The 23,345-nt window shown below is 27.0% G+C and overlaps 4 protein-coding genes across 12 annotated transcripts; 1 reads left to right on the top strand and 3 right to left on the bottom strand.

Moving 5' to 3' along the window:
* Positions 1-462: 462 nt before the first annotated feature.
* Positions 463-10,497, bottom strand: LOC122574664 (prolyl endopeptidase FAP). Of its 7 annotated transcripts, XM_043742515.1 has the most exons (18): positions 8,701-9,154; positions 8,534-8,595; positions 8,436-8,462; positions 6,495-6,653; positions 5,743-5,895; positions 5,404-5,531; positions 4,843-5,054; positions 4,601-4,764; positions 4,375-4,478; positions 3,025-3,145; positions 2,705-2,940; positions 2,307-2,608; positions 2,049-2,218; positions 1,825-1,967; positions 1,550-1,744; positions 1,299-1,459; positions 985-1,196; positions 463-877 (listed from the first exon to the last, which is right to left on the bottom strand). In XM_043742515.1, exons 2-18 carry the CDS (start codon positions 8,564-8,566, stop codon positions 734-736), a joined length of 2,664 nt encoding a protein of 887 aa, XP_043598450.1. In that variant the 5' UTR covers positions 8,567-8,595; positions 8,701-9,154; the 3' UTR covers positions 463-733. The 7 variants fall into 7 exon arrangements, with proteins under 7 accessions (XP_043598450.1, XP_043598454.1, XP_043598451.1 ...); XM_043742519.1 differs by lacking the exons at positions 8,436-8,462; positions 8,534-8,595; positions 8,701-9,154 and adding exons at positions 10,386-10,417; positions 10,487-10,497 and having other exon boundaries at positions 465-877; positions 6,495-6,656; XM_043742516.1 differs by lacking the exon at positions 8,436-8,462 and having other exon boundaries at positions 466-877; positions 6,495-6,656.
* A 741-nt stretch (positions 10,498-11,238) lies between these two features.
* Positions 11,239-23,119, top strand: LOC122574944 (zinc finger CCCH domain-containing protein 3). 3 transcript variants are annotated; one of them, XM_043743217.1, is made up of 8 exons: positions 11,240-11,431; positions 11,917-12,775; positions 12,884-12,972; positions 13,053-13,236; positions 13,449-13,607; positions 13,683-13,878; positions 14,411-14,471; positions 23,055-23,119. In XM_043743217.1, the coding sequence occupies exons 1-8, from the start codon at positions 11,380-11,382 to the stop codon at positions 23,102-23,104; spliced, it is 1,650 nt and encodes a 549-aa protein (XP_043599152.1). In that variant the 5' UTR covers positions 11,240-11,379; the 3' UTR covers positions 23,105-23,119. The 3 variants fall into 3 exon arrangements, with proteins under 3 accessions (XP_043599151.1, XP_043599152.1, XP_043599150.1); XM_043743215.1 differs by lacking the exon at positions 23,055-23,119 and having other exon boundaries at positions 11,241-11,431; positions 14,411-15,385; XM_043743216.1 differs by lacking the exons at positions 13,449-13,607; positions 23,055-23,119 and having other exon boundaries at positions 11,239-11,431; positions 14,411-15,404.
* Positions 15,300-17,419, bottom strand: LOC122574946 (LETM1 domain-containing protein 1). Its single transcript, XM_043743220.1, has 3 exons — positions 16,021-17,419; positions 15,724-15,873; positions 15,300-15,608 (listed from the first exon to the last, which is right to left on the bottom strand). Exons 1-3 carry the CDS (start codon positions 16,741-16,743, stop codon positions 15,429-15,431), a joined length of 1,053 nt encoding a protein of 350 aa, XP_043599155.1. The 5' UTR covers positions 16,744-17,419; the 3' UTR covers positions 15,300-15,428.
* Positions 17,874-22,831, bottom strand: LOC122574942 (xylosyltransferase oxt). Its single transcript, XM_043743211.1, has 7 exons — positions 22,194-22,831; positions 21,621-22,090; positions 21,370-21,512; positions 21,107-21,273; positions 20,566-20,947; positions 19,541-20,490; positions 17,874-19,465 (listed from the first exon to the last, which is right to left on the bottom strand). The coding sequence occupies exons 1-7, from the start codon at positions 22,362-22,364 to the stop codon at positions 19,016-19,018; spliced, it is 2,733 nt and encodes a 910-aa protein (XP_043599146.1). The 5' UTR covers positions 22,365-22,831; the 3' UTR covers positions 17,874-19,015.
* Positions 23,120-23,345: the final 226 nt, after the last annotated feature.

Below are 23,345 nucleotides of genomic sequence, written 5' to 3'. Positions count from 1 at the left end.
TCAATATCTAAATGAATAAAAGTCGTTAGTACTCGTAAAATTAATCAAAGTTTAGTTACAATGAATAATGTATACCTTTGCATTTTCTTCTTTTCACTTACCTTTGGCTCATATTTCATTCTTTTCGCTCATACTAATATTTAATATAAGTTTTGTATTTATTGCTAATTACTTGTATTATAAAAGCATCATATTACTAAATAATCAAAGTGAAAATTTTATAAACCTCATAAATAAAAAAAAGACTATGATTATTTAAAGCACAAGTCGTGGTAATCACAATCTTCGATCAAAAATTGTTTTTAACTAATAATTGTAAAATAAAATTGAAAAATTGTAACGAAACTTTTTAATATTTTAAATTAATCTAATTACATGATATACATACATAAAGGAAACACCAAATAGTCCTATTTAAGTTCACAACAAAAATATTATAACATTTTTAAAATAAAATTATATTTACATGTAATGTATTAATATCTGTTTAATAATGTTAGAATTTATCACTTTCATTCATTTAGATTTGATCTCCAATTTAAAATATAACAAACATAATTTTATGTATTTACACCATTTTCTTATAATATTTAGTCGATATACAAAATAATGCGAAAATATTCTTCTCCTAAAGGTATCAATAAACGGAACACAATTTGGAGATATTTAGGTGTAATTTTTGTGTATAGACTTCCTTCACAAGTAGATCATTTTTAGATCACATTATTTACAACTACAGACAAGCTCCACCACTGATGAGACCAGGTTTTGTATCAGTAGGTACTTGTTTCTGGAAACAATCATCCAAAAATTGAGCCATTGATAAGTAGAGGTGACCTTTCACTCCTGCTAATGTATGACCCACGTCTGGATACACCTGGAAACAAACAATTAATATTGTAAAAAGCAGGATGATCTAAAGATATGTATTCATCCTATGCGTAGAATGGTCCTATGCGTTTGCTAACATCTAAAAATGTCTACCTGTTGTCGGAAAAGTATGTCCTTTTTTGCAAGGTAATGCGTAAGTGCCATGGATTGTTGAAATTGGACGTTATCATCTGCAGTGCCATGCACTAAATAAAACATTTTATTTCGTAAATTTTCCACTTTCTCATACACATCTGACTCGGCGTATCCTTTATAATTCGCTATAACATCTGGTAAACCCATGTATCTTTCAGCATATGCTGAATCTGTTTAAATATAAAAATTAAGTTTATTAATTAATACGAATAATTTAATGTAAACTTAAGAAAATAATAAGAATTCAAAAATATTGAACTCAAGTAGTGTACCATGAAGTTTCCATGAAACAATAGGTGCTACACTTATACCACATTCAAAGACATCTTGCCCAGGATGCGCCAGCGCAAGGGCAGCTACGAAACCTCCATAACTCCAACCCCAAACGGCCACTCGTTGCTTATCCACGAAATGCAATGAATCCCGCAAATACCTAAAAATTTTAAATAACTTGATAAAATATTAATTTTATTTATACTAGTATTCGGTAATCTAACGTTTTTTCTGAAGAAGTTTTTCTTACTCAGTCACTTCAAGTTGATCAGCAACTTCTACAGAGCCGAGTCTATAGTACACTTCGTGAAGAAACTTATAGCCTTGGCCTCCGCTACCTCTCCCATCAATTTGTGCAACAATCATATTTTTTCTACTAGCCAAATAAGTATTCCAATCAATTTTAAACGTTTCTGTTACTAGCTGTGAACCTGGTGCACCATACCTAAAAGTAAAAATATTTTTGATCTTATATACTTTCTTCCTAAAAAAATGTTAGACTTTAATATTGAAGAATATGCTTACACTTGTACGATTAAAGGATATCTGGTGATTTCATCTTCTCTCAGTCCAGGTGGTAAATGCAATTTTACTTGTGCATTATATCCACCACTTATTTGAACAGGAAATGTTTTTATTTGTGGGAGTGCAAGTTTAGCAACTCGTTCCTAAAATAAATCTTTAATTTTATATGTATTTTCACTATTTTATACTTCAAGTATAAAAGTATAAAGACTATTACAACTTACACGTAATAATGTATTATTCTGTAAGACATAGATAAGACGTGGCATAGGAAAATTAGTTTTATATAAAGTAACAGTGGGTATACCAGGCCCATAACATTCCAAAACAAAATAATCAGTTCCAACTGGTGGGAAAATGGCATTGTGATATTGACAAGGTTGATCGGTAAATTCTGAAAATAAAAAAAATATTACAATATTGTAATTGCATAAATCGATCATTAATTCTTCCTTAAAAAGCGCACATACGTGTATACTTACCTGGCGTAATGAATGCTTTCGCCTTCTGTTTCTTTGTAACGTTTTCCTTTAGCTGTCCGACATATTTATCTTGTATACTTTCTGTTTGTGTTTCATAATGATCATGTATGTAATTATTGTCAGACCAAGCACTATGATGACCAGATGAAGCTGTTCTATGTTTATTTCGATTTCCTTCTGATGTTGGTGTACAAGTAACACAAACAGCAGGATGTAGAGACGAACCCACGTGTGGTAATAATGAACTCACATAATAAAGATGCCTCTGTCCTGGTCTCATAGGTGGAATACCTATAAAGTATCTATATAAAGGAAGTAAATTAGATTCAAAGAAAAATATTGTTTGGATAGAGTAATGATCAATCAACGTTTAATAAACAATAGAATTTATTACTTACATGGTATTATTAGGCTGATCCCATGCTACTATTTGTGTAACTTCAAATTTTCCATGAGTAAGTGGAACGACTAATTTTTGGGCAACATTTACCCAAACAATATGTTTGAAATAACCAGTTGGACCATCCTTTATTGGGCTTATAGCAATGTAACTACTGCCATTTGCTGAAAAAATAGGTGCTTCTGGAGGAGTGTCTACCCAACCACGACCTTCAGCTGCTATCTTTTGAATTTCCTACATGAAATGATAGAAGTAGATTTATAAATGAAATAATTATTTGAAAATAAAATGACAATAACTGGAATAACTGCAGTGTACCTGACAATGCCACGAAGGGCTCTTGCAAATAGTCACAACAGAAAGATTTTGTGCACGGGTCAACCATGTTATGCAGACTTCCGTTGAAGAAATCCAAGAAGCCGTTGTAAAGTAATGTTCTCTGTTAATGGATATAAATATTGATAATATCTATAGCTAATATTGTGTATAATAATATTTCATAATTAATTTAATTTACTGAGTGTTTGATTAAAGCAATTTGCATGATATTTAATAGCAATTAAATCTATAAGAATGCAACTTAATATATTACTACCATTAGCTGATTATATCTATGCAAAATAGTAAAACTTAACTATTTTAATGATAATAAAACACATATGAATTGTTTCTTTAATGACCTAAATTTCCCTGTTGTTTATATTCTTTTAGTTATAAAAAGGAAGCTATGTTATATTTTCCAAGATAGCAGAAAGAAATGGAAGCAAATGAAAAAAAATGTCTATAATGCACACTAAAATAATTCGTGAACTAAAATTGCTAAGCTCAATTAAATAATTATTTATGTGCTAAAACTCAAAATATTTTCTACATATATCACATTAGCGGGATTAAAATGAGATGATTTCTAAGATTAACTCTATGAAAATTAATTCTTCAAGAACTTTCCAAATATTTAAATTATTAATTATAATAGGCACGCACAAAAACATTTACAAATGTATATAAATACTATATGATAAATGTGTAAAAAATCCATATATGAATAAAAGTATATAAATAAAATAATAATTTGGGAATGTTTACATGTTCAACAAAATTTTATGAGTCATGTCTTGGTACAAAATGATGTAAATTCTGTTAACGCTCGTTTATCAAAATTATTTTAAAATTAAATGCATAATATTTTTAACGCTTTTTAGTTTAACTAAAAGAAAACGCATCAATGCTAATATTTTACAAAATGGTACAAAAAATATTTGTTTGTCGTAGAAATTGTGAAATTTGCTACACGAATATTAGATCAAAAAGATTTCACTTTAAGAAATAAAGCAGAGATTTTCCTACTCAACTTTATTTTAAACTAAAAAGTATTCTTAAAAGCCAGCTCATTTTAAACCAAGAAACTACTCCTCATGTATATCTTAAAGTATCTTGCCGAAAGAATATGCTTCCTTTTTTGAAGTACCTTGGGAGTGTCACCACAGAAACATCTAAATGTTTCTTGTAAAAAACAACAAAGTGCAATCTCTATTCAAGACATTTTGAATTTTGTTCATTCTTTTTTTTTTTTTTTGTTAAGACGAATAATTACACCTAATGAGGAAAAATTAATAAGAGAAAATTTGTTCAAGCACTCCATACTCCAAACTTTGTAAGTAAACTCACACATGCTCGATGATAGGTGGCGGTTTCACTACCTTCGTATGAATGTTCTTTGGATCTGCCAAGTCTGCTACATAGAGTCGTACCATAGGATTTGGTGTTCCTGGCTATACAATCATGTATGAAATATTTCAATCATATTAGAATATTTTACTTTGTGGTAAATTGATATCATGGGAAAACAAAATTATAATAATTAATCCAAAATAATAAATGAAAATAAAATTACCTTAGGATAACGCAAAGATCGTATATGAGGGTACAAAGCTTTGTATCCTTCCCCAAACCAAGATATATGCATTTCGTCAACAAGTGAATCATTGAAGGAGGCATATAACATCATATGGCCATCTGATGACATCCAAATTGCTTCTGCACGATGTAAAATCTCTTCTACAAACATATGTATAAATATTTATGCATATAAAATGATTTACCAAACATTCTCCTCAAAAATATAAATTAAATTACCTTCATATAGCCAATCAGGCAATCCATTTGACAAAATACCAGGAACTGCTGTATCAGTAACACGATATCCTGTATTACTTTTAGGGCTTGTTATATAATAAATATCATAATCCTGAACCATAACTAAACCATGATCACGTGGAGTCCATTGTGCCAACAAAAGGTAAGGGTGGATATCCTTCTCAGGATGTGGAGTCAATGGTATAATTTCTCTGTAACAATAAAGTGACTAATGTCTAAAGTTAATTAATAAACATTACTAATTAAAAGTTCCAATAAAATCCCAATTCTTTAAGTAATTTTCAATTGACAAAATGATTTTTATATTTGTGTAGATATTTAGGCACGAATTAATTTTTATTTCTGTAGTAAAGAGAATATTAAAGTCGAAATTTTAGCACTATATATTACATAATATACCGAATTAAATTTGAATAAAATTTACGTTTATTTAATAATTGAAGAATTTACAAGAATATATACAATTGGAACTTTACTGTATTTTCGCAAGATTCTTGATTATTCTAAATTAAAATTATCATCTAAGTCATATTTACTAACCCTGTATTTACGTCATAAATTTTATATTGTGCTAAATACGAGTATCGGAACAGTTTCTTCACATTGTACGCAAGGAGTAAATAATTACGATCCGGTGACAATGAGAACTTGGCGGGATTCAGTCTCCTCTGTATGCAAAATACCTCTTAATGTTCTGTTTTGCTAGAAAGCCTAAGTGTAAATATACAAATATTTTCTAACAAATACAATTTTTTTCGTCTATATATAGAAAAATTATATACGTACCTGTTAAGTTTAATACTTTGTTTTATATTACATTATCTTATCAAATTAAGAACACATAAAATTAATTGAAATATTTAAGTAACTTAAACTTACAAAAGTCTCATTGGACATTAAACTGCGGGAAGTGATGTTTTTTGGGGAAACGTGTAATAGCGAAATTCCACCCCATACATCTCGATAGCAAATGTGCTGCCCGCTTACCCATGATCCATTGAAGAAGAGAGGTGTTAATTCTCCAGAGAGTACCTACAAAATATTTATTTTACATTAACATAATTCTTTAACTATTTATTTATTATTAATTATTACATAACACTCTTTTTCGAATTAAATTTGCTAAAGAGTCAAATTTTTTATTTAATCGTTGATCTAAGAGGTATTTTATTGAAAGAATATTTTCAAAACACAGACGAAGCCATTTAAATCTGAAGTCAAAGCTTTTTCTTTCCGATTGTTAAATTTTGACATTAAATTCAAATGTAAGTATGAAATAAATGATGATGGATTACGTCTACTAATTGATGAGGTTTTTGAAACAAATTGTTGCTTAATCTTCATATCAAATGTTAGATTTATACTTGTTTAAAGAATATTCATGAATATTAAGAAACAGCATATGAAATAGCAATAAAGAGACTCGTTAATAAGAAAGAATGAATAAAATTGAAGAACTCTTATGATTAATAGTATCGCATTGATAATATTAATAGAGGATAAAAAAGATAAATCTTTTGTTCTATGTTTACAAGGAATTGACGCTTTCAATTAAAATTGATACTTTTAAGATGATGATAAAGAAATAATTTTAAAGCTAGAATACTAGAGTTAAAAGTACAAATGTTTACCTCAGAAAGTCTTATTCTAGCACCTCGTACCCTGGGACCCTCATCTGGCGGTGTCAATAAGGCAACCGATGTCACAATTAAAGTCAGGACCGCAACGATCACAAGAAGAGCTATCAAAATGCCACGCCAATTCCTTTGATTTGGATTCGCTGATACAAGCTCCTATCACAAAGGTACTCACTAACGCCAATGCCAAATAATTGTATAATACTATGTACATAGAAAAATTTATTAACTGATTTTTTAAAAATATAAGATAATAAAAAATTCTTAAAAAATATCGAAGATAAAAGTATTACATTGTTTCATTCGATTTAGAAAATTACGAAAAAGATAGCGATTTTATAGCAAGCAAAGTAAATAAATTTTTGCGATACATGACAAATTGTAATATAATAAATTTATTAAAATATAAATTATATATAAATATCTTTGCAATAGTAATAGATCGCTATATAATATATGTATGTATGTAACTACTGAAGAAAATAATTGTATAATTAATTAATTGATTAATGTAATTAATTTTAGATTATGTGTATCAGTAGGTCAATGTTAACTTTTTACAGACATTTATGTGGAAGGTAATTATTGATTTTGGAACTTAAGAGTGACTGTTTTTAAATTCTCATTTTTATATAAAAACAAAACTATAGAATTCCATATATTAATGTATTGTTCATTGTGTTGCCAGCGTCATGCTATAAAGCAATTATATTTAATAAAATTATCAAGCTTATTAAAAATATACGTAATTGATATTAAATTGCATTAAATAATAATCTTTATTTCGAAAAGCAAGTTCTTAAACACACAATTTAGAAAAAATATTTTTAAAAAACAAAAAAGACATAGAGAGAGAGAGAGTTAGAATAGTATTGATAATAAAACAAAAGTTGAATAAAGAGGATTGGATGAAATAATAAAAATTACATATTTGGTTAAAAATTTTTTTATCTAGTTGTAAAAAATATATCGATCATTACAAAAATCGTATTACGATTCATAAGAAACATACAGTAATCCCTACTTGTGTATCCATCGTGATATCTAATAGCAGTATAAAAATAGTAATTCATTTTTAGATGTAAATGAAATGAAAGGGCTCAAAAAATGTTGGATAAAAATAGTACTAGTAGCTAAAAATAATAATTTATTCATTTATGTTTCAAAAAATTATTTTTTTAATACGTATTATGATATTTTTCTCAATATACAGCTTTTAAAAGGAAATAGGACATTTAATTTCTTTGATTGCAATTATTATATATTTCCGTCACGACTCTCACTTAATCTCGACACAGTAATATGTAACTAATACTAATATGTAGATAATATATAATAAATATCTGACAGTAATTTGTTATAATTAAAGATCTTAAATATGACAATTCCTCTCTTGTTATAAATGAATATATTAGCAATTTATATTCATCTTACTCTACATGTCACTTCTATACGAAGTCGTCAAAAAGGAATAATTTCTTCAAATAAAATGTCAGATGCATACAGTATAATTAAAAAATATAGCAATAGGAATACATTTATAATAAAAAACCGACATACTTAAGCTACAATTTTTATAAAAACAAAATTTCAAAATTACGATCAATAGATTCTTGCTCTAATTTTCAATATAGCGCTAGTAAAACATATCTCTTCGCGTAAGGCATAAAAAGTATTCTTCTATCTAAATTTTTTATCTAAATGTTCGAGACACATTTATTAAACATTAAAGAGGAAAGAACGTGCATTATAAAAAACGTATATCTCTCAAAAAGCTTCATATATAAGTATTACCATTTTTTAAAGAAATGATTAATGTTTAAGAAAACCATCCAACATGAGGACAAACTTCCATCCTTCAAACACTTTTTATGTCATATAATTATAATAGTATATCTCATTCTAGCAAAGCATTTACACGCAAAGTTTACCAACATCAAGGAGCTTCATAATTTCCACGTCCTCTTAAAACAAAGTGGATGAAAGGAAAACCGAAAATTTCACAAGAAACGCAAGTAAATCGATTTAATTACCTCGTCGTCGTAAATGTTATCGTGATCTGCCATCGGAGAAGGAGATCGATATCCTGATGCTTCTGTTGAATTAAGAAGGCAAACAACAGAAGATCGTGTTAAAGTTTATCCCCTACGAAGCTACGATAAACGCTGTAGTGTAGTCCTTTGGGCAACGTGATACATACAGATACACACACTGACATATATATAAAACAAAAGAAACACAACAACGGAAGAGACGAGAGAAAACGAAGAACGAAGGTAAATACAGTATATGCGTAACAATCCTGCAGCACGTTGCAACCCGCTGACTTCCACCTTCCACCTTGCACCGTGCAAAATGTTCGGTACTGAATTACTGATATGGAGATTGTCCCCGTTGATGCTGGAAGAACGAAGCCTGCGCGTTATTGATGCTGCGCGCTTCTATCCTTTTCTTTTTTCATTCCTCTATTTTTAAATTAATTTTTGGCGTGAATGGGATCATCGGGTTTCTGTCATTAATAATTACCCGTTCTATCAAAGATACTGCATTCTACGAATGCTCAATTAAAATCTCTTGGATTTATTTCATCTAAATTTGATATTAACAAAGTGACATAAATCAATGTGTTTCGATATAGCCATTTTTAAGAATGAAAATAATTCTATTGAATATACTTAAGTTAACAATGCTTGTTTTATCACATTTTATATTTGACAATTATGTTAATTTTAGTTATCAGCATAAACTTGATCTGGTTTCATCTGCTTTGAAGGTATGAAGGTGAATATTGGTTTATAATTTTGTCATAATAATTTCTGTATTCATGAATTTAAAAGTAAAAATTTTGATTCCAATATTTTAAGATACTAGTTTTTGTGATGGCACATGATATATTTTTTAATGTACTTTCAAAAATAATAGATACTAAATTATTAAAAATTTCGAATTATAGTTGTAAGTGACGATAATAAATATAAATTTTTAACCAATGCGAAATCTTCTAGTTTGCAATAAATTTGAAATAGCCCTTTTCATTTTCATTTCGTGCATGACATAAATATGAAACGTTTCAAAAACGAATTAGAAACAAATTTGCATGATGAAATATTGTTGTGCGTTGTGCCGTGCTTTCGTAAACGTATAGGTACGTATAAGTAAATGTTTCATTTTAATAGAGATTATGTAAAACTGTATATTACACGTATTAATTACAAATATTAGTGATTTATAAGTAACATGAGATTTAATATTTGATTTTGTTTTGTTATAAAATTTACAAATAAAATTTATATGAAAGTATACAATTATGCAGTTTAAAAAATTACAATGTTCTAACACCTTCAAAATTACTACAATTTATAGCAGATTATTAAAAATTATTTCGTAAAACAAATTTTTTCTTGGTGTTAAATGTTTATATAAATACGATTTTCTATATTTGATTCTATGAATTAGCCACTGCTTACTTATTTATTGTTTTTAAAAATTATTGAATATGTAAAGGAACATTTAAAGCGTAGTAAATAATTTTTATTCAAATTTATTAAGTACATTTGACAACAAACGTAATATATAATAATTAATGAAATATGTTCAAAATAAAAAACATACAGGGATACATACATACATATATATATAGCTCCCTTTATGTTAACAAACATTAGTTATTATAAATTCTTATTAATATTCATGAGATTATATTAATAATACAAGATTTGTATGATTAAAAAAGATATTAATTAAAATGTTACTAATGATGAGTTACTAGCAATTTATTAAAGTGAATGAAGAAAACGTTCGTACAAATTAGACAAAAATATACAATGAAATTCTTTCTGTATAAAGAGCAAAGACAAATACAATTAAGCGCGTCATACTACTAACCTCCATATACGTAAAATAATCTTTCGGTTTTTCTTCATAAAAAAGGTATCTCTTTGAGTACTACAAGTGGATATATATAAGTTTAATGGTAAGTTACAGACCTTTTATATGCGACCCAGTATATTCATGGACACAGATCAATATCTCCTGCGTTTGCGTGTAAGTTAAGAGAAACATTTATGAAAAAGCGCGAATTATTTAAACAGAAATTATCTAAATTTATTACACGTTCACTGAATAATATTAAAAATTAAAACAACAGGTTCGGGTTCACGTTGCATATAACCACGTATGTAAATTCGGCTATGAGTACCCTATACACATTAGGTAAACAAAGCTACTGTCAAGTACGCGATGACTGATTGACTATAGACCGGGATGATATTCACTCCCCATCGCTTAACATTATTTATGAAAGAAAACAAGAAATTATAGTAACGTTGCTAAATGATCTGTAATCGAATGAAAATAGAAGAAACTTCCTCTCTGGTTATTAAACGTACCTACTGCTTTTATAAATCAGAAGTAATAAAAATGAACATGAAATGCAACTTTCAGATAATTTAAAGAATTTAATATTTGTTAACTTGAATTCTTTCTTGATAGTCACATTAATATTATATCCAACCTTTATAAAATCACATATTTTTATTTTTTTAAATTTCAAACATTAAAAATCTGTGGCTTTTAAACATTGTTTACATTCTTGATGTAATAATTATAGTCACAGAATCGAAAATTATAGGTTAAAATATCCCGCTATTCAACCATAATAGAAAATAGTTCACTTATCGTGCACATATAGCGCTAGTGTTTGTAATTTTCAGAAAACGACATCTATCTTTAAATAGTTTATTTTTATGGCGTAAGTAACATCAACGTATTGTAATTCGTGAAATATATATACTGATTTATAAAATAATCTCTTATACTGCGAAGTTGTTATCTTTAATCTCTTTCCCTTCATTTATTGAGCAATAAAAAATAACATTTTATGCTACTAAATATGGATGAAAGTTTAATCAAGGAAATACACTATTTAACAAGTAAGTTTACGATTTTGTACAATTCTAACTGTAGTAGCAAATAAACAATAAAATAAATTTAACGAAAGATAAAATCATGCTGTTAATTATGTCATTTCATTAACCATACTTGTATAAATATTAGGGCGAAATATGGAAACAAAACAAAACAAAACAATAATAAGAAACAACAAATTATGACCTTTTCGCTGATAACAAATATTGATATATTTAAAATGTTTTAACTCATATGCCACAAATTAATGTATCTATATTTTCAATTTTTATAATACTTCTTTATTAATCTCAACATTTATATCATTGTGATTCTAATAATAAATACGTACTTGTAAACTATAATTTATGATCTATAACTTATGATCTATAATATATTAATATAATTCAATAATATATATTATAATTCAACAATATTCTGAATCTACACACGTGTACACACATATGTCAAGCTACTTTATATTTATATGTTTATGATGTATTATTTTCAGATTTAATAGAAAATCATAAGAAGAAATCATCAGATAAATTGTGCTGTGTGGATAAACCTGTTATAAACCAAACTTTGAATTCTGCAAAATCTGAGAAGTGTATAAATTTACTTCATAAGTCCCAACAATTGTCCAGAACATCTAGTAGCACGTCATGCAATGTATTAACAAGTACTAATGTATATATTAATCCAAACTTCAATCGCCAAAATTCTGCAATATATGTTAATCCAAAATTACATAAGAAATCTTTAGTACATGTTAATCCAACAATGATGAAAAATATTAATTCCAATGAAAATGTGCAAAGTAATTCTGTAAATATAACAAGTACAAATTCTATACAAAAATCAGTACATGTTAATCCAAAATTAATCAAAAAGTTGTCTTCCTCTGTACAATTTAAACCGGCAGAACATAAAGAAAAAGTAATACAAAATATTACCCATCCTGTTTGTTCAAGATTAAAACTTGTTAAGAATACAAATTCTCCAAAGGTTATTCATAATCAAAAGAAAATGAACAATTCTAGTATTGTAGTTTTATCACAAAGAAAACTTTTGCGTGTAAGGCGAGGGTCAAGAAAATCCTTCAGTACTTCTCAAGTAGAACTATGTAAGATCAAAAGAACCTCAAATTCAATAGTAAAAAATGTAAAACCTGCACCTCAAAAAGTTATGAAAACAAAGATAACAAATGTTTCGCAACAGTCAATTAATGAAAATATTAACTTAGTGAAATCACCAGTTATAAAACCTAAAATAAATAAATACAGAATAGATCGAACAGCATCAAAAACCACGAATGCAAAAGAAGATGCAAGCCTTGGTCAAAAAAAGACTGTATATGTATCTAAAATGTATGTATAAAAGATATAACATTTTTTTAAGTTTTAGATAGCTTCTATAATTTTATCCTAAAAATTAAATTAATAATAATAATAATTTTTTTATAAAAAATTTTACAGAAATAATAAAATGGAACTAATTACAATTGGAGGAATTGTTTATAAATGTTCTAAGAATCATTTAGTACGTAAAAGTTATGGAATAAAAAGTAAGTGATAAACTATATTACATAAAATTGTATAAATGAATATAGAACAGATTTTCATATTGTCTACATTTCAATTTCAGAAAAACGGGCAATAAATCTTAAAGTTGACAAATTTATAATAGCTACCAATGGGAAAAAATTATGTAGAGTAAAATCTATGAAAGAAACTTCAAGTAGTTCAAGTAAAAAAATATTGAATTCAACAAATGCTATTAAATCCCCATCTAATATGTCGCAAAAAATAAGCTATAAAAATAATATAAGGTATATGGTTATCTTTAGCTTCATAGTCTTATTTCATTAATTATATCTCTCTTAACACTTAAATTCATACTTCCTTATTGCTTTGTTTATAATTCTATACATATTATATTTTTTAATCTTTTTCATATTAAATTTTTTTTTAGTACATCATCATATAATATAATACTATTAGAAGCCATATAGTCATTTTATTAGTCTTTTTTCTTTTATAGCAATAAAGTCAAACAAAAGAGTATACAAATATTACGCAACAAAATGCAAAAAAATAACCAACCATGTTTAATATTTCAAAAATTTGGATATTGTTCAAATCATGAAAAAGGGATTTGTGTAAAGCGTCATGACAAGAAACAAATTTCTCTCTGTAAAAAGTAAAGTAACATTTTGTATTTATATGATATATAAAAAAGCACATTGTTTGTTTAATAGAGAAAATATTTTTTTAGATTTCTTCAAGGAAATTGCTTGTTGGATAAATGTCCATTATCTCATGATGTAGGTCCAGAAAAAATGCCAACTTGTAAATACTTCTTGGAAGGTTGTTGTACCCGGGATGCTTGCCCTTATCGTCACATCAAAGTTTCTTCCAGTACTCCAATTTGTATAGATTTCTTGCAAGGATATTGTGCCAAAGGTAGTGAGGTAAGTGCGATATTTTTTATTTTTTGAACTAAAATATTTACTATCTTCTTTATAACCTTTATAACCTTCTATTTTGTACTTATGTGTACTTGTATATACTAGTATTATGGAAAATTTGTCTCCAAAGGATTGATAAAAGATTAGACAATTTTTATTACTTATATAAATAAAGTGGTATATAAATATTTTTACAGTAATTTTCATAAGTACCTATCAGTAAAATATACTGATATAAATTTATTAAATCTGAATTAAATTTTAATGCAAATTTTAAGTATTTAGAAGAATCTTAGATATCTTTTTAACATATTATAATTTATTTCCTCTACACTTATTTTTTTCTATATTAATAGTAATTTATATGTTTATAGTTTGTAAATAATTATTCATTTATTGATTAATTTCTAAATGAAATATTGATATCTTGGCAATTAGTTTTATTAGTGGGGAAATATTTAAGTATATAATTAATATATTAATAACACATACAAGACAATATTTTTCAAAGAGCTGGAAGTTTCTTCTTTTACAGTGTAAGCAGCGCCATGAAAATCTATGTCCAGAGTTTGAGAAAACAGAGAAATGCAGTAAAGGTGAGTATTGTCCTTACCCACATAAAACACAATCACCTTCTAAGAATCAAAACCATTTAAAAAGAAAATACAATATGCATTGCAGTCAAACGACTGTTGCAAAAGATACTTTATCTGCTGAAAACAGACTTAGATATTATGAACAAGCACCTGCTTTAAATAAATCTCTTGAGAAAAAAAAAGAAAACATTATGAAAAAAATTAATCTTATGAAAAATATAGACTCTGTAGTTCGTTCTAATACATCAATTGAAATGTCTAATAATAATACAAATTCGGAAATAAATGAAAATAGTGATGAATTAGAAACCGTTTCTGATCCAAAAGTATTGAAACGTCCTCCAATTGGTGTTCTACCTGCTTATATACCTATTGATTAATGCAAAAGAATGTAATTATTGATAAAATTCTTTCGATACTTTTTATGGTTTTAGTAATCATTTATTTCAAATGACATATCATGTTTGTGTGATTTGACAAAATAATTTATGTTTAACAACTGAAAAAATTTATACTTGTAGCTAATAAAAGAGTTACATTTGTATTATGTTATATTCAGCTATACATAAAAAATGCCAATTATATTTTGTAATGTATGTATAATCTAAGTATGTCAACTGTGTACAAGTTATAATTATTTTATTTTATGTACATGTTATTCTTGCTTTATTTTCCTAAAATAACAATTCTTTTAAAAAAGTAAAAAAGAAAACTATTGCTAGCTATATGAAAAAGAAAATTTTCTGAAAATACGATAAAATATTTATATAATACTATAGAAAATGTACATTTTTGTATCCTTCTGACATAGATACATTTGTACAGTGCTTAATGTACAATTTATTTATTTACATATATGCTATACAAACAATTCAAACACAAATAATTAAACTTGTATTGTTACAATTCTTATACATTTTTTTACAATAAAAAGAACAAATATTTGATAATGTTGTTTTAAGTGTACAAAAGGATCCAGTTAGTAGGATGGTTGTATGCCAGCAGTATTGGGCTATGTAACAACAATGAAACTGTGTTTTCATCGACTGTATTTGATATTATGAACCATTGTTCTAGCCAATTTCTCATACTTTCTAAGGACATAGTTGCAGGACTTACACCCCTAAATGAAAGTGCCTAAAATATTTTATAATTTGAATATATGTAATAAATATAGTATAATATGTAAAGAAATCATCGAATAAATAGTATAAAAAATATCAAAGATATTGGAATATTATTTTATGCACACCCAACGTATTGCATCATTCGACATTGTAGTAGGTCCACCTTCTTTTTGTATTGCTTGATCCATTCGTTTTATTAACATAGCCCGTTCTGTTAATTTTTTTCTTTTAAAAGGTGTCCAAGTAGATATATTATATATACCAAGTAATTCTTTCTAAAATGTAATTCAGCATTATATTAATATTTATAAAAGATTTTACTCTCAAAAAATTGTTATAGATGTGAAATTAATTTACTAAAACATAATTGAATTATATATAAGAACAATATTAATTTAAATTAAATATTAAAGTTAACATACTGTATGTTTTCTTTTAAGACTATTTAATGAATATGGTGGACCCGCAAATAATTCAGAACAGGCAATAATATCTTTCACATTAGGATGTGTACCACTGCCAAGACATGCAATAATACCACTCCATTTTAATTTCAGTGTTTGATTTTTAACATTGTTAAGCTCTGCTTGCATGCACCTAAACAATGGTCTGTTATGTTTTAGTCTTTTCTTATGATCCAGTAGCATAAAATCCAGTTTTTGTTGTAACGTCCAATAATGAGAAGTTAAAAGATATCTTGGAAAATAATATGCTAAAGGAAAGATGATGTAATTTGTAAAAGGAATGGCAGATATTAATAAAACAGGAAATATCTTTATTAAATCTTTACGCATTGTATAGTTCAACCTTAGTTCATCTGCAGTTAAATTACCATCTCCATCAATATTTTGCTTTTTCATTACCAGAAGAAATTTTTTTACATCTTGAATAAAATCTTTAGTACCAATACTAAATATACGATATACATGTATTGTCTTCGGAAAATTTTTTTCCAATACTTGTTCATAATTTTTAATATAATTTATATATTTATCAAACCAATAACTTTTGATGTTAGATATTCTATGTTTTTCTATCTTTTTCCCTTCTTGTATTTGAAATCGCATACAGGTATATGTGAGAGGTAAAAGCTTTTGATTTTGAAAAAGATATCTTTGATGATGCATTAGTCTATACATTTTCATGGTTCTATTTATACTTGTGGTTATGTTAAATCTTGTTATTTAGTTCCGTTTTGAATTGACAATGCTATTATGTCAAATTAAATATATTTAATAAATATTCTGTACAAAAAGGTAATTATACTATTTAGTAATACTACTTGTAATTATCATTTGGCATATAATGCTTCTTAATCCCATTAATATTTATACTATTTTCTCTTCATGTAGAAGTATTAAAGAGATATTATACTTGTATGACATAGTATTTATAAAATTTTTTAATTTCAAATAAAGCACCCTTTTATTATTTAAACAATTGTCAATACATTATATTATGAATATTAAACACTGCAATCACAGAAACTAACTTCTTTGTATTCAGTCTATTAGTCTTATTCGGTATGTTATATCATATATGAATTCATAATTTATTAAAAACAACTAAGCATATAAAAGCCACAAATACAAAATACGGGAAGATTGAATTTATAACGATTTTTAAGAGTTGATGAATTTTTTGAATTTTCAATTCTTAATTATTTATTTTTTCTTGCTACGGTATTAGTGTATTATTGTATATAAAATATTTTAATATTTTTATAAGACTTATAACTTTGTATTATATCGACTGGTCACATCTTAGATGTAATATTCCAATATGGCTATAATTATATTGTATTAAACATAATATCATCTGATACCATATACACATTTACTTTACGCATCATAGAGAACACATGCACAATGTATGGATTCACAATAATCAATGGCTTGAACGTTCCTTTAGCGGTAAATTTAAAATTGATATTTGTATATCTTTTAATGAGTTTTTACTAAGTGGATAAATACAAAAAGTATTATCTGCTAACATATGCATGCATTGTAAGCTATATAACTTTATTTTATGTTTATAAAATTTAATATAAATATAATTCTGGACGTACGTAAATATATTAATAGGAAAAGCAATAACGTAATTTTAAATAACTTATTCTATTATTAGTCTTACTAAACGTGAATAACAATATTATATATAAAATTATTTATTTACAAATAAAGTATTTTTATAAATAAATATTAACATAATGAAGCAATAAAAAATTGATTAAGTATTATTATAAAATTATTGGGTGTCAGGATGTTTAGAAATATTTAAGAAGAAAAGTTTACTAATTTTATTCAATTTAAAAATTTCCGTTTGGAAATAAAATATCTTTTGTAGCCAATTTTAACTAATTACCCATTATTGAATACATTAGTACAATTCTCATCATGTCATATCATATAATTAACTGTGGGACATTGTATTATTTTGATTTCACACTAATTTAAGTGATAAGACAATTCTTAAATCAGTTCGTCTTTTTGATTTTTATAAATATTTACATTTATAAATGATAGTGGCATAAATATTTTTGTTTAGTTAACCATCATTTATATATTTTAAAAAGATTAACAGATCAATGGTGAACATACATATGCACAGATAAATTGCATAATACACATGTAATAATATCATGTAAAATAAAACATACTCATGGAGTGATCTTTTTAGAGAAGAGTACACAACAATAATTAAACTAATGTTTTTAGCTTATTTTTTGTTTAAAAACAGGGGGCATCCTTTAAAATCGTAATGTAAATCACTTCGCACTATACACGCACAATTATTATTGAAATTTCCAGTTTCTATGAATTAACAAAATTGAAGGCACATGTAGCAATATTTTATAGGAATGTAATTCAAATTTGGTATAAATATGTATATTGAGAAATTATAGTTTCTACTTACAGCATATAAAACATAATTCATTAATTTGTAAAATGAAAATCATATTATGGCAAATAAAGATTAATTATTTTTTCAACAAAAATTCTAAATATTCTATATCTCTGTGTGAAAACAAACTTGAATTTTCTGTATTTGATATAAATTTACCAGAAATAAGAAGTAAGGAAAATCTATACACAATTTGTATATACATTATTATGTGAATATAAGTTAACAAAACTTTATACAAATATATAATAGGAAAAGAGGTATTTTACTACAGTGAAATAATCAGATTACTGAACTTTGGATATCCAAAGGATGACAAAAATTTCCTTATATTAGCTTAAAATTTTTTTAATTTCAGGATGTAAAATACTTTTAAAATAGACCATATGAATATGTATAGCATGTATTTGATATAAAAATATCTAAAAAGATTATTAACCTTTACACGTATTTAATAAGTTGAACTTTAAAAATATTGAGAATGGCACATATTTAGTAAACTAATTGATAGTTTTAACATAGGTTATTGATATCAGCCTTTGAATCTGGACTCAATGAGCTCCAGTAAGTATTAATACACTTTTGTAACTTTAATTTAGCATTATTAGCATTACAGATTTTATCAATTTCATAATGTTCCTGTACTAGCTTGTCTATCCATTGATCCAAGTTAGAATTAATTTTAATTTCATTATCTGTCGTATGTGTAGTTCGTTCGTAAAAATTTACAGAATTTAATAAATGTGACCACTTTTTATTCATTTCTTCAGTAATATGATAACTGTTGGCAGATGCATTATTTATTTCCTTAGCTCTCTCTGCATCAATCTTTTTATTTTTCCAATATCCTAAAGGAGTCACCAAAAAATTCATTTTTGTCACTAATAAGGAATCAGCAACTAAGAATAGATGCCAAGTACCCACAACTAGATGTTCATTGAATTGTGGTTTAACATACCCTGTCTGAAAATAATCAAACCGTTAGTTATCTATAGTATATTAAATATAAAATAATAACTAAAAATTTCTTATATTTACTAATGTCGTTTCTTCAAGCTGTATATAATTAACTTCTGCTAATCGACCATAAGGATCCACCCATAGTATTGACAGATTTTGTGGTATGATCAGTGTAGTATCAAATTCGTATGATAAAACTGGATATGAATATGGTCCTATACTTCCCATCAAATTTCTAAATGTCTTTTCTTTTTGATCATAATCAGTATTAACAGATAAACTTTGTATCTTTCCCAACCATTCTCTACTAGTAGAAAAATTCTGTCTTAGGTAGATCAAAGCTTCTATTTGTTCCAAATATTCTTGTTGAACAGTTTGTTGTTGTAATGTAGCTTCAGCACGAATTAGTATTCCAACAAACTGATTTTGTTTAAAATAGGCAGTTGTTTCCAAAAGACGGATATATTTGTAATCTATATTTAGTTTACGAAAAATTAATCTTGCTAAGGAATTTGAAACAGTCAATTGTGCATCATCACTCAAAGGACTCAAATCTGCTGCATGGTATAAACTTTGCCAGTACGCGTCGTAACCTTTCGCATTCACAGATTTATTTAAATTCTCAGGATACAACCATTCTTCTACCCTGTCTATGATTCTTTGGTCAATAATAGATTCAAACTTTCGTGCGAAAAACAAATTGCGATCTATTGTATTGCGAATTCTGCTAAAGTCTTCAAGTTTAAAGTCATTTGGACTACAACCACACCAATCCACCACAGCTTTATACTGACATTTACAGCCTAACTTCCTCTTCCAATTAGTAACATGTAAATTATTATCGATATAAGTATTGCAAAATTTTGAATTACGTAGAACTGTATGAAAAAAAGATTCAGCAGGTAATAAAGTATATTTAAATACTTTTAAAAGATCAGTCACTAATTTATCCGGATTTGAATTAGCAACATACTCTACAAATTCTCTGCTTAAGGCTACCCAGTCACTACCACCATCTATTTGAATACCTATAAAAACATTTTTTGTAATAAATTGAGAATATTACAAATATTATCAAATATAACGAAAGAAAGAACATTTACCATCTGGTAATTTGCGATCGCCTATTCTCCACATACGAGTTTCACATTCTACAAAAGTCTTATCCAAACCTTGTTTGGTGATAAATCGTTGGACTTCCCTTCCATGAGATTTTACAAAATTCATACCTTTATTCAAGCTAAGAAATTGAGTTAATTGCGCATTGCTTTTTATAGGAAAATCAGATTCTGACAGATTTACAAGAAAATCCCAATGATGATGATGTGCAAGCATCTGCTGTGCAGATTTTAAAAGAGTCGTTAAAAGACTTGCACCTCCCCAAATGCTTGCATGTCTTAAATTTTCTCCTCTTGCCACCTTAATATTATTAATTTTGCAAGATTTTTCCACTTCTAACATTTCTCGATAAAGATAATCTTGTCGCTGAAAATAGGAAGTACACGGATTACAACATGTTCTTCTATCATATTAACATATTCACAACGACATGATCCACCGATGATGCACGCATGCGTGTATAGTGCGTTACCGGTTGATAATGTTGTCTCGAATATCTTAAAACCAAAAAACTTATATAATTACCGCATCGACATGAATATAAAATAAATGGGAAGGATGATAAAGAATATTGATAAGTCGTTTTACTTGTCGACTGGCTCTGCCATTTACTGTTAATAAATATGCTATTCGAACTGGCTTTTCATTTTCACCATCTATACTTGTATTTCGAGCTTCTTGTGCTTTAAATTCTATTAAACAAAAGATGAGATTTATTTAAAATCTACATTGTTACAAGCAATAATGAATATATATGCTATAAATATATCAATTCTTTACTTCCTTACTCTGAATTCCAGTCCAAAACACATTAATTGTTAGATATCCACCACAAGAATATTTTGGATTACCAGAACATTTCATATTACAACTAGAATCTGGTAATCGTTTTAGTTGAGATGGATTTTCCATTCCACAAAAGCATTCAACACTAAAATTAAATACCATACATTTTAAATCTTGATATAGTCAATTCAGAATAGTAACTGATACTTGATATAATTTTTCATTTAATTTCCTAAATATTTGAAAAACTTACGAATACTCAGTACCAGCATACAAATATCCTGATTGAAGACACAGATTAGCACAGCGTTCTGGAGAATTGTTCCCTTTAAAAACATGGTAATAACCAGAAAGTATTCTTAATGTTTTATCATCTTTAAAACATCCTAAACTGACTGGTTTATCTATAAATCCTGGAGAATGAGGGCACAGAGACTGTATTCTTTCTGGGTATAATAATCCTTGTTGGTTAAGGCACGTCACATTGACAATGCGTTGTTTGCATACTTGACTTTGTGCACGTGTTACAGCACTCACTGCTTCTCTGCCAGTAAATTCACAAGGTGGTGTAAAATTTAATGATTTACGATCTAGCTTTACTCTAGTAGTACGGTTTCGCTGAAATTGTAGAATTTTATTTGAATTACTAATTTTGTCAGGTGGAAGTTTCAATTGACGTAAACCTTTTGGTAAACCTTCATCTTCTGTAGGTTGAGATGAGTCCTATATGCAAAGAAATATATACATAATTGGTATTATAATGTTAATAATGCGACTAATGAATAATATTTATATTATATATAGTAAAAATCATATTAAAACTTACTTCCCCTGAAGACAGCCGACTAAATTTCCGATTTCGGATTTCCAAACCAAAGAATATATGAGCTAAATAAATTTGTACACATAGTACAGTAATACCAAATACAAACAGTATTCGATATTTTCGTAAACAACTAGAGGACCGACTTATTGAATGATTTTTTGGTATAACCATTTTTCTTATTTTAATTTATGTCAACTGAATCCTTTGAATTTTGTTGAGTTTTATAACTTTCATAACCCAATTTAATGGGTAATTTTCATAAGACACGAGGAACATGTTTCACTCATACGTTCGATATTATATATAATATTACATCCACTGCATTATATCTTTTATACCTATACTTATATGTAATATACAAATGTATACAGATAATTTAGGCAGTCATAAATTACCAAAAAGACAATAACAAAGTGTAAAATGTATGTTCAATATAGTACTTCAATATAAATATTCGTTTACATTGTTAACACACGTTCAACTTCATTCCACTCTAAATTCTTAATTAAGTGAGGAAATGTAAGCATAAAAGTTTCAAAAAGAAATTATGCGAGGTAACATTGTTTCAAGTGATATTATTTATTGCTATAAATTAACAAATATATATACATAAAAATCTATACTCCATTAAAAAGGTAACTTCATGATAATCTACATCTAGTTATCAGTATCACAGTATTGCCAGTATTGCCACCATAGTTAATAAATATTCTATTTCCTGTAAAAGATTATCTAGTTGAAATAACTAATTTAATTTAGACATATTTATAATCTCTTCAGAGAAATAGAATCATTGACATAGCTCCAAAATTATACACCTAAGTATTTCAGTATACATTTATGTATTTGTATTGATTACAGAAAAATCATTTTGGGGCAGGAACAACAATCAGAATACCACAAGCAGTTAGTATCAGTAGCAACCAAGAGTAACCAGCGGCAACATCTTCTTGGAAATGATTATATAGTACAATACAAAATAAGATTATTTATTGTAAGATAATTATACAAAATGTATTTTGAATGAGTTTTACAATCTTGTTATTTATCCTTTCTTCTATCTAATCCCACAGAAATTCAAAAAAATTAATGAAATGGAAAAACAGTTAAGAACGCGCGGTATTTAAAAAGGAATCGTATAAAAAAGACTGC

The sequence above is a fragment of the Bombus pyrosoma genome, linkage group LG14, assembly GCF_014825855.1.
Source record: "Bombus pyrosoma isolate SC7728 linkage group LG14, ASM1482585v1, whole genome shotgun sequence".
NCBI classification, from domain to species: Eukaryota; Metazoa; Arthropoda; class Insecta; order Hymenoptera; family Apidae; genus Bombus; species Bombus pyrosoma.
The sequence above is the reverse complement of the archived record's forward strand: the minus strand, read 5'-3'. Positions and strand labels throughout refer to the sequence as shown.

Bases quoted from the DNA above. Each gene is read 5' to 3' on its own strand.
- LOC122574946 (XM_043743220.1), bottom strand. From the start codon at position 16,743: ATGAAAATGTATAGACTAATGCATCATCAAAGATATCTTTTTCAAAAT. The intron at 15,874-16,020 runs GTATGTTAACTT...ATTACATTTTAG, and splicing joins GTCTTAAAAGAAAACATACA to AAAGAATTACTTGGTATATA. The intron at 15,609-15,723 runs GTGTGCATAAAA...AAAATATTTTAG, and splicing joins CGAATGATGCAATACGTTGG to GCACTTTCATTTAGGGGTGT.
- LOC122574942 (XM_043743211.1), bottom strand. From the start codon at position 22,364: ATGGTTATACCAAAAAATCATTCAATAAGTCGGTCCTCTAGTTGTTTA. The intron at 21,513-21,620 runs GTAAGTTTTTCA...ATTTAATTTTAG, and splicing joins TATGCTGGTACTGAGTATTC to TGTTGAATGCTTTTGTGGAA. The intron at 19,466-19,540 runs GTAAATATAAGA...GATTATTTTCAG, and splicing joins AGCTTGAAGAAACGACATTA to ACAGGGTATGTTAAACCACA.
- LOC122574664 (XM_043742515.1), bottom strand. From the start codon at position 8,566: ATGGCAGATCACGATAACATTTACGACGACGAG. The intron at 2,941-3,024 runs GTACACTGCAGT...CATTTCATGTAG, and splicing joins GCCCTTCGTGGCATTGTCAG to GAAATTCAAAAGATAGCAGC. The intron at 1,968-2,048 runs GTAAGTTGTAAT...GATTTATTTTAG, and splicing joins AGAATAATACATTATTACGT to GAACGAGTTGCTAAACTTGC.
- LOC122574944 (XM_043743215.1), top strand. From the start codon at position 11,380: ATGCTACTAAATATGGATGAAAGTTTAATCAAGGAAATACACTATTTA. The intron at 13,237-13,448 runs GTATATGGTTAT...TTTCTTTTATAG, and splicing joins AGCTATAAAAATAATATAAG to CAATAAAGTCAAACAAAAGA. The intron at 13,879-14,410 runs GTAAGTGCGATA...CTTCTTTTACAG, and splicing joins ATTGTGCCAAAGGTAGTGAG to TGTAAGCAGCGCCATGAAAA.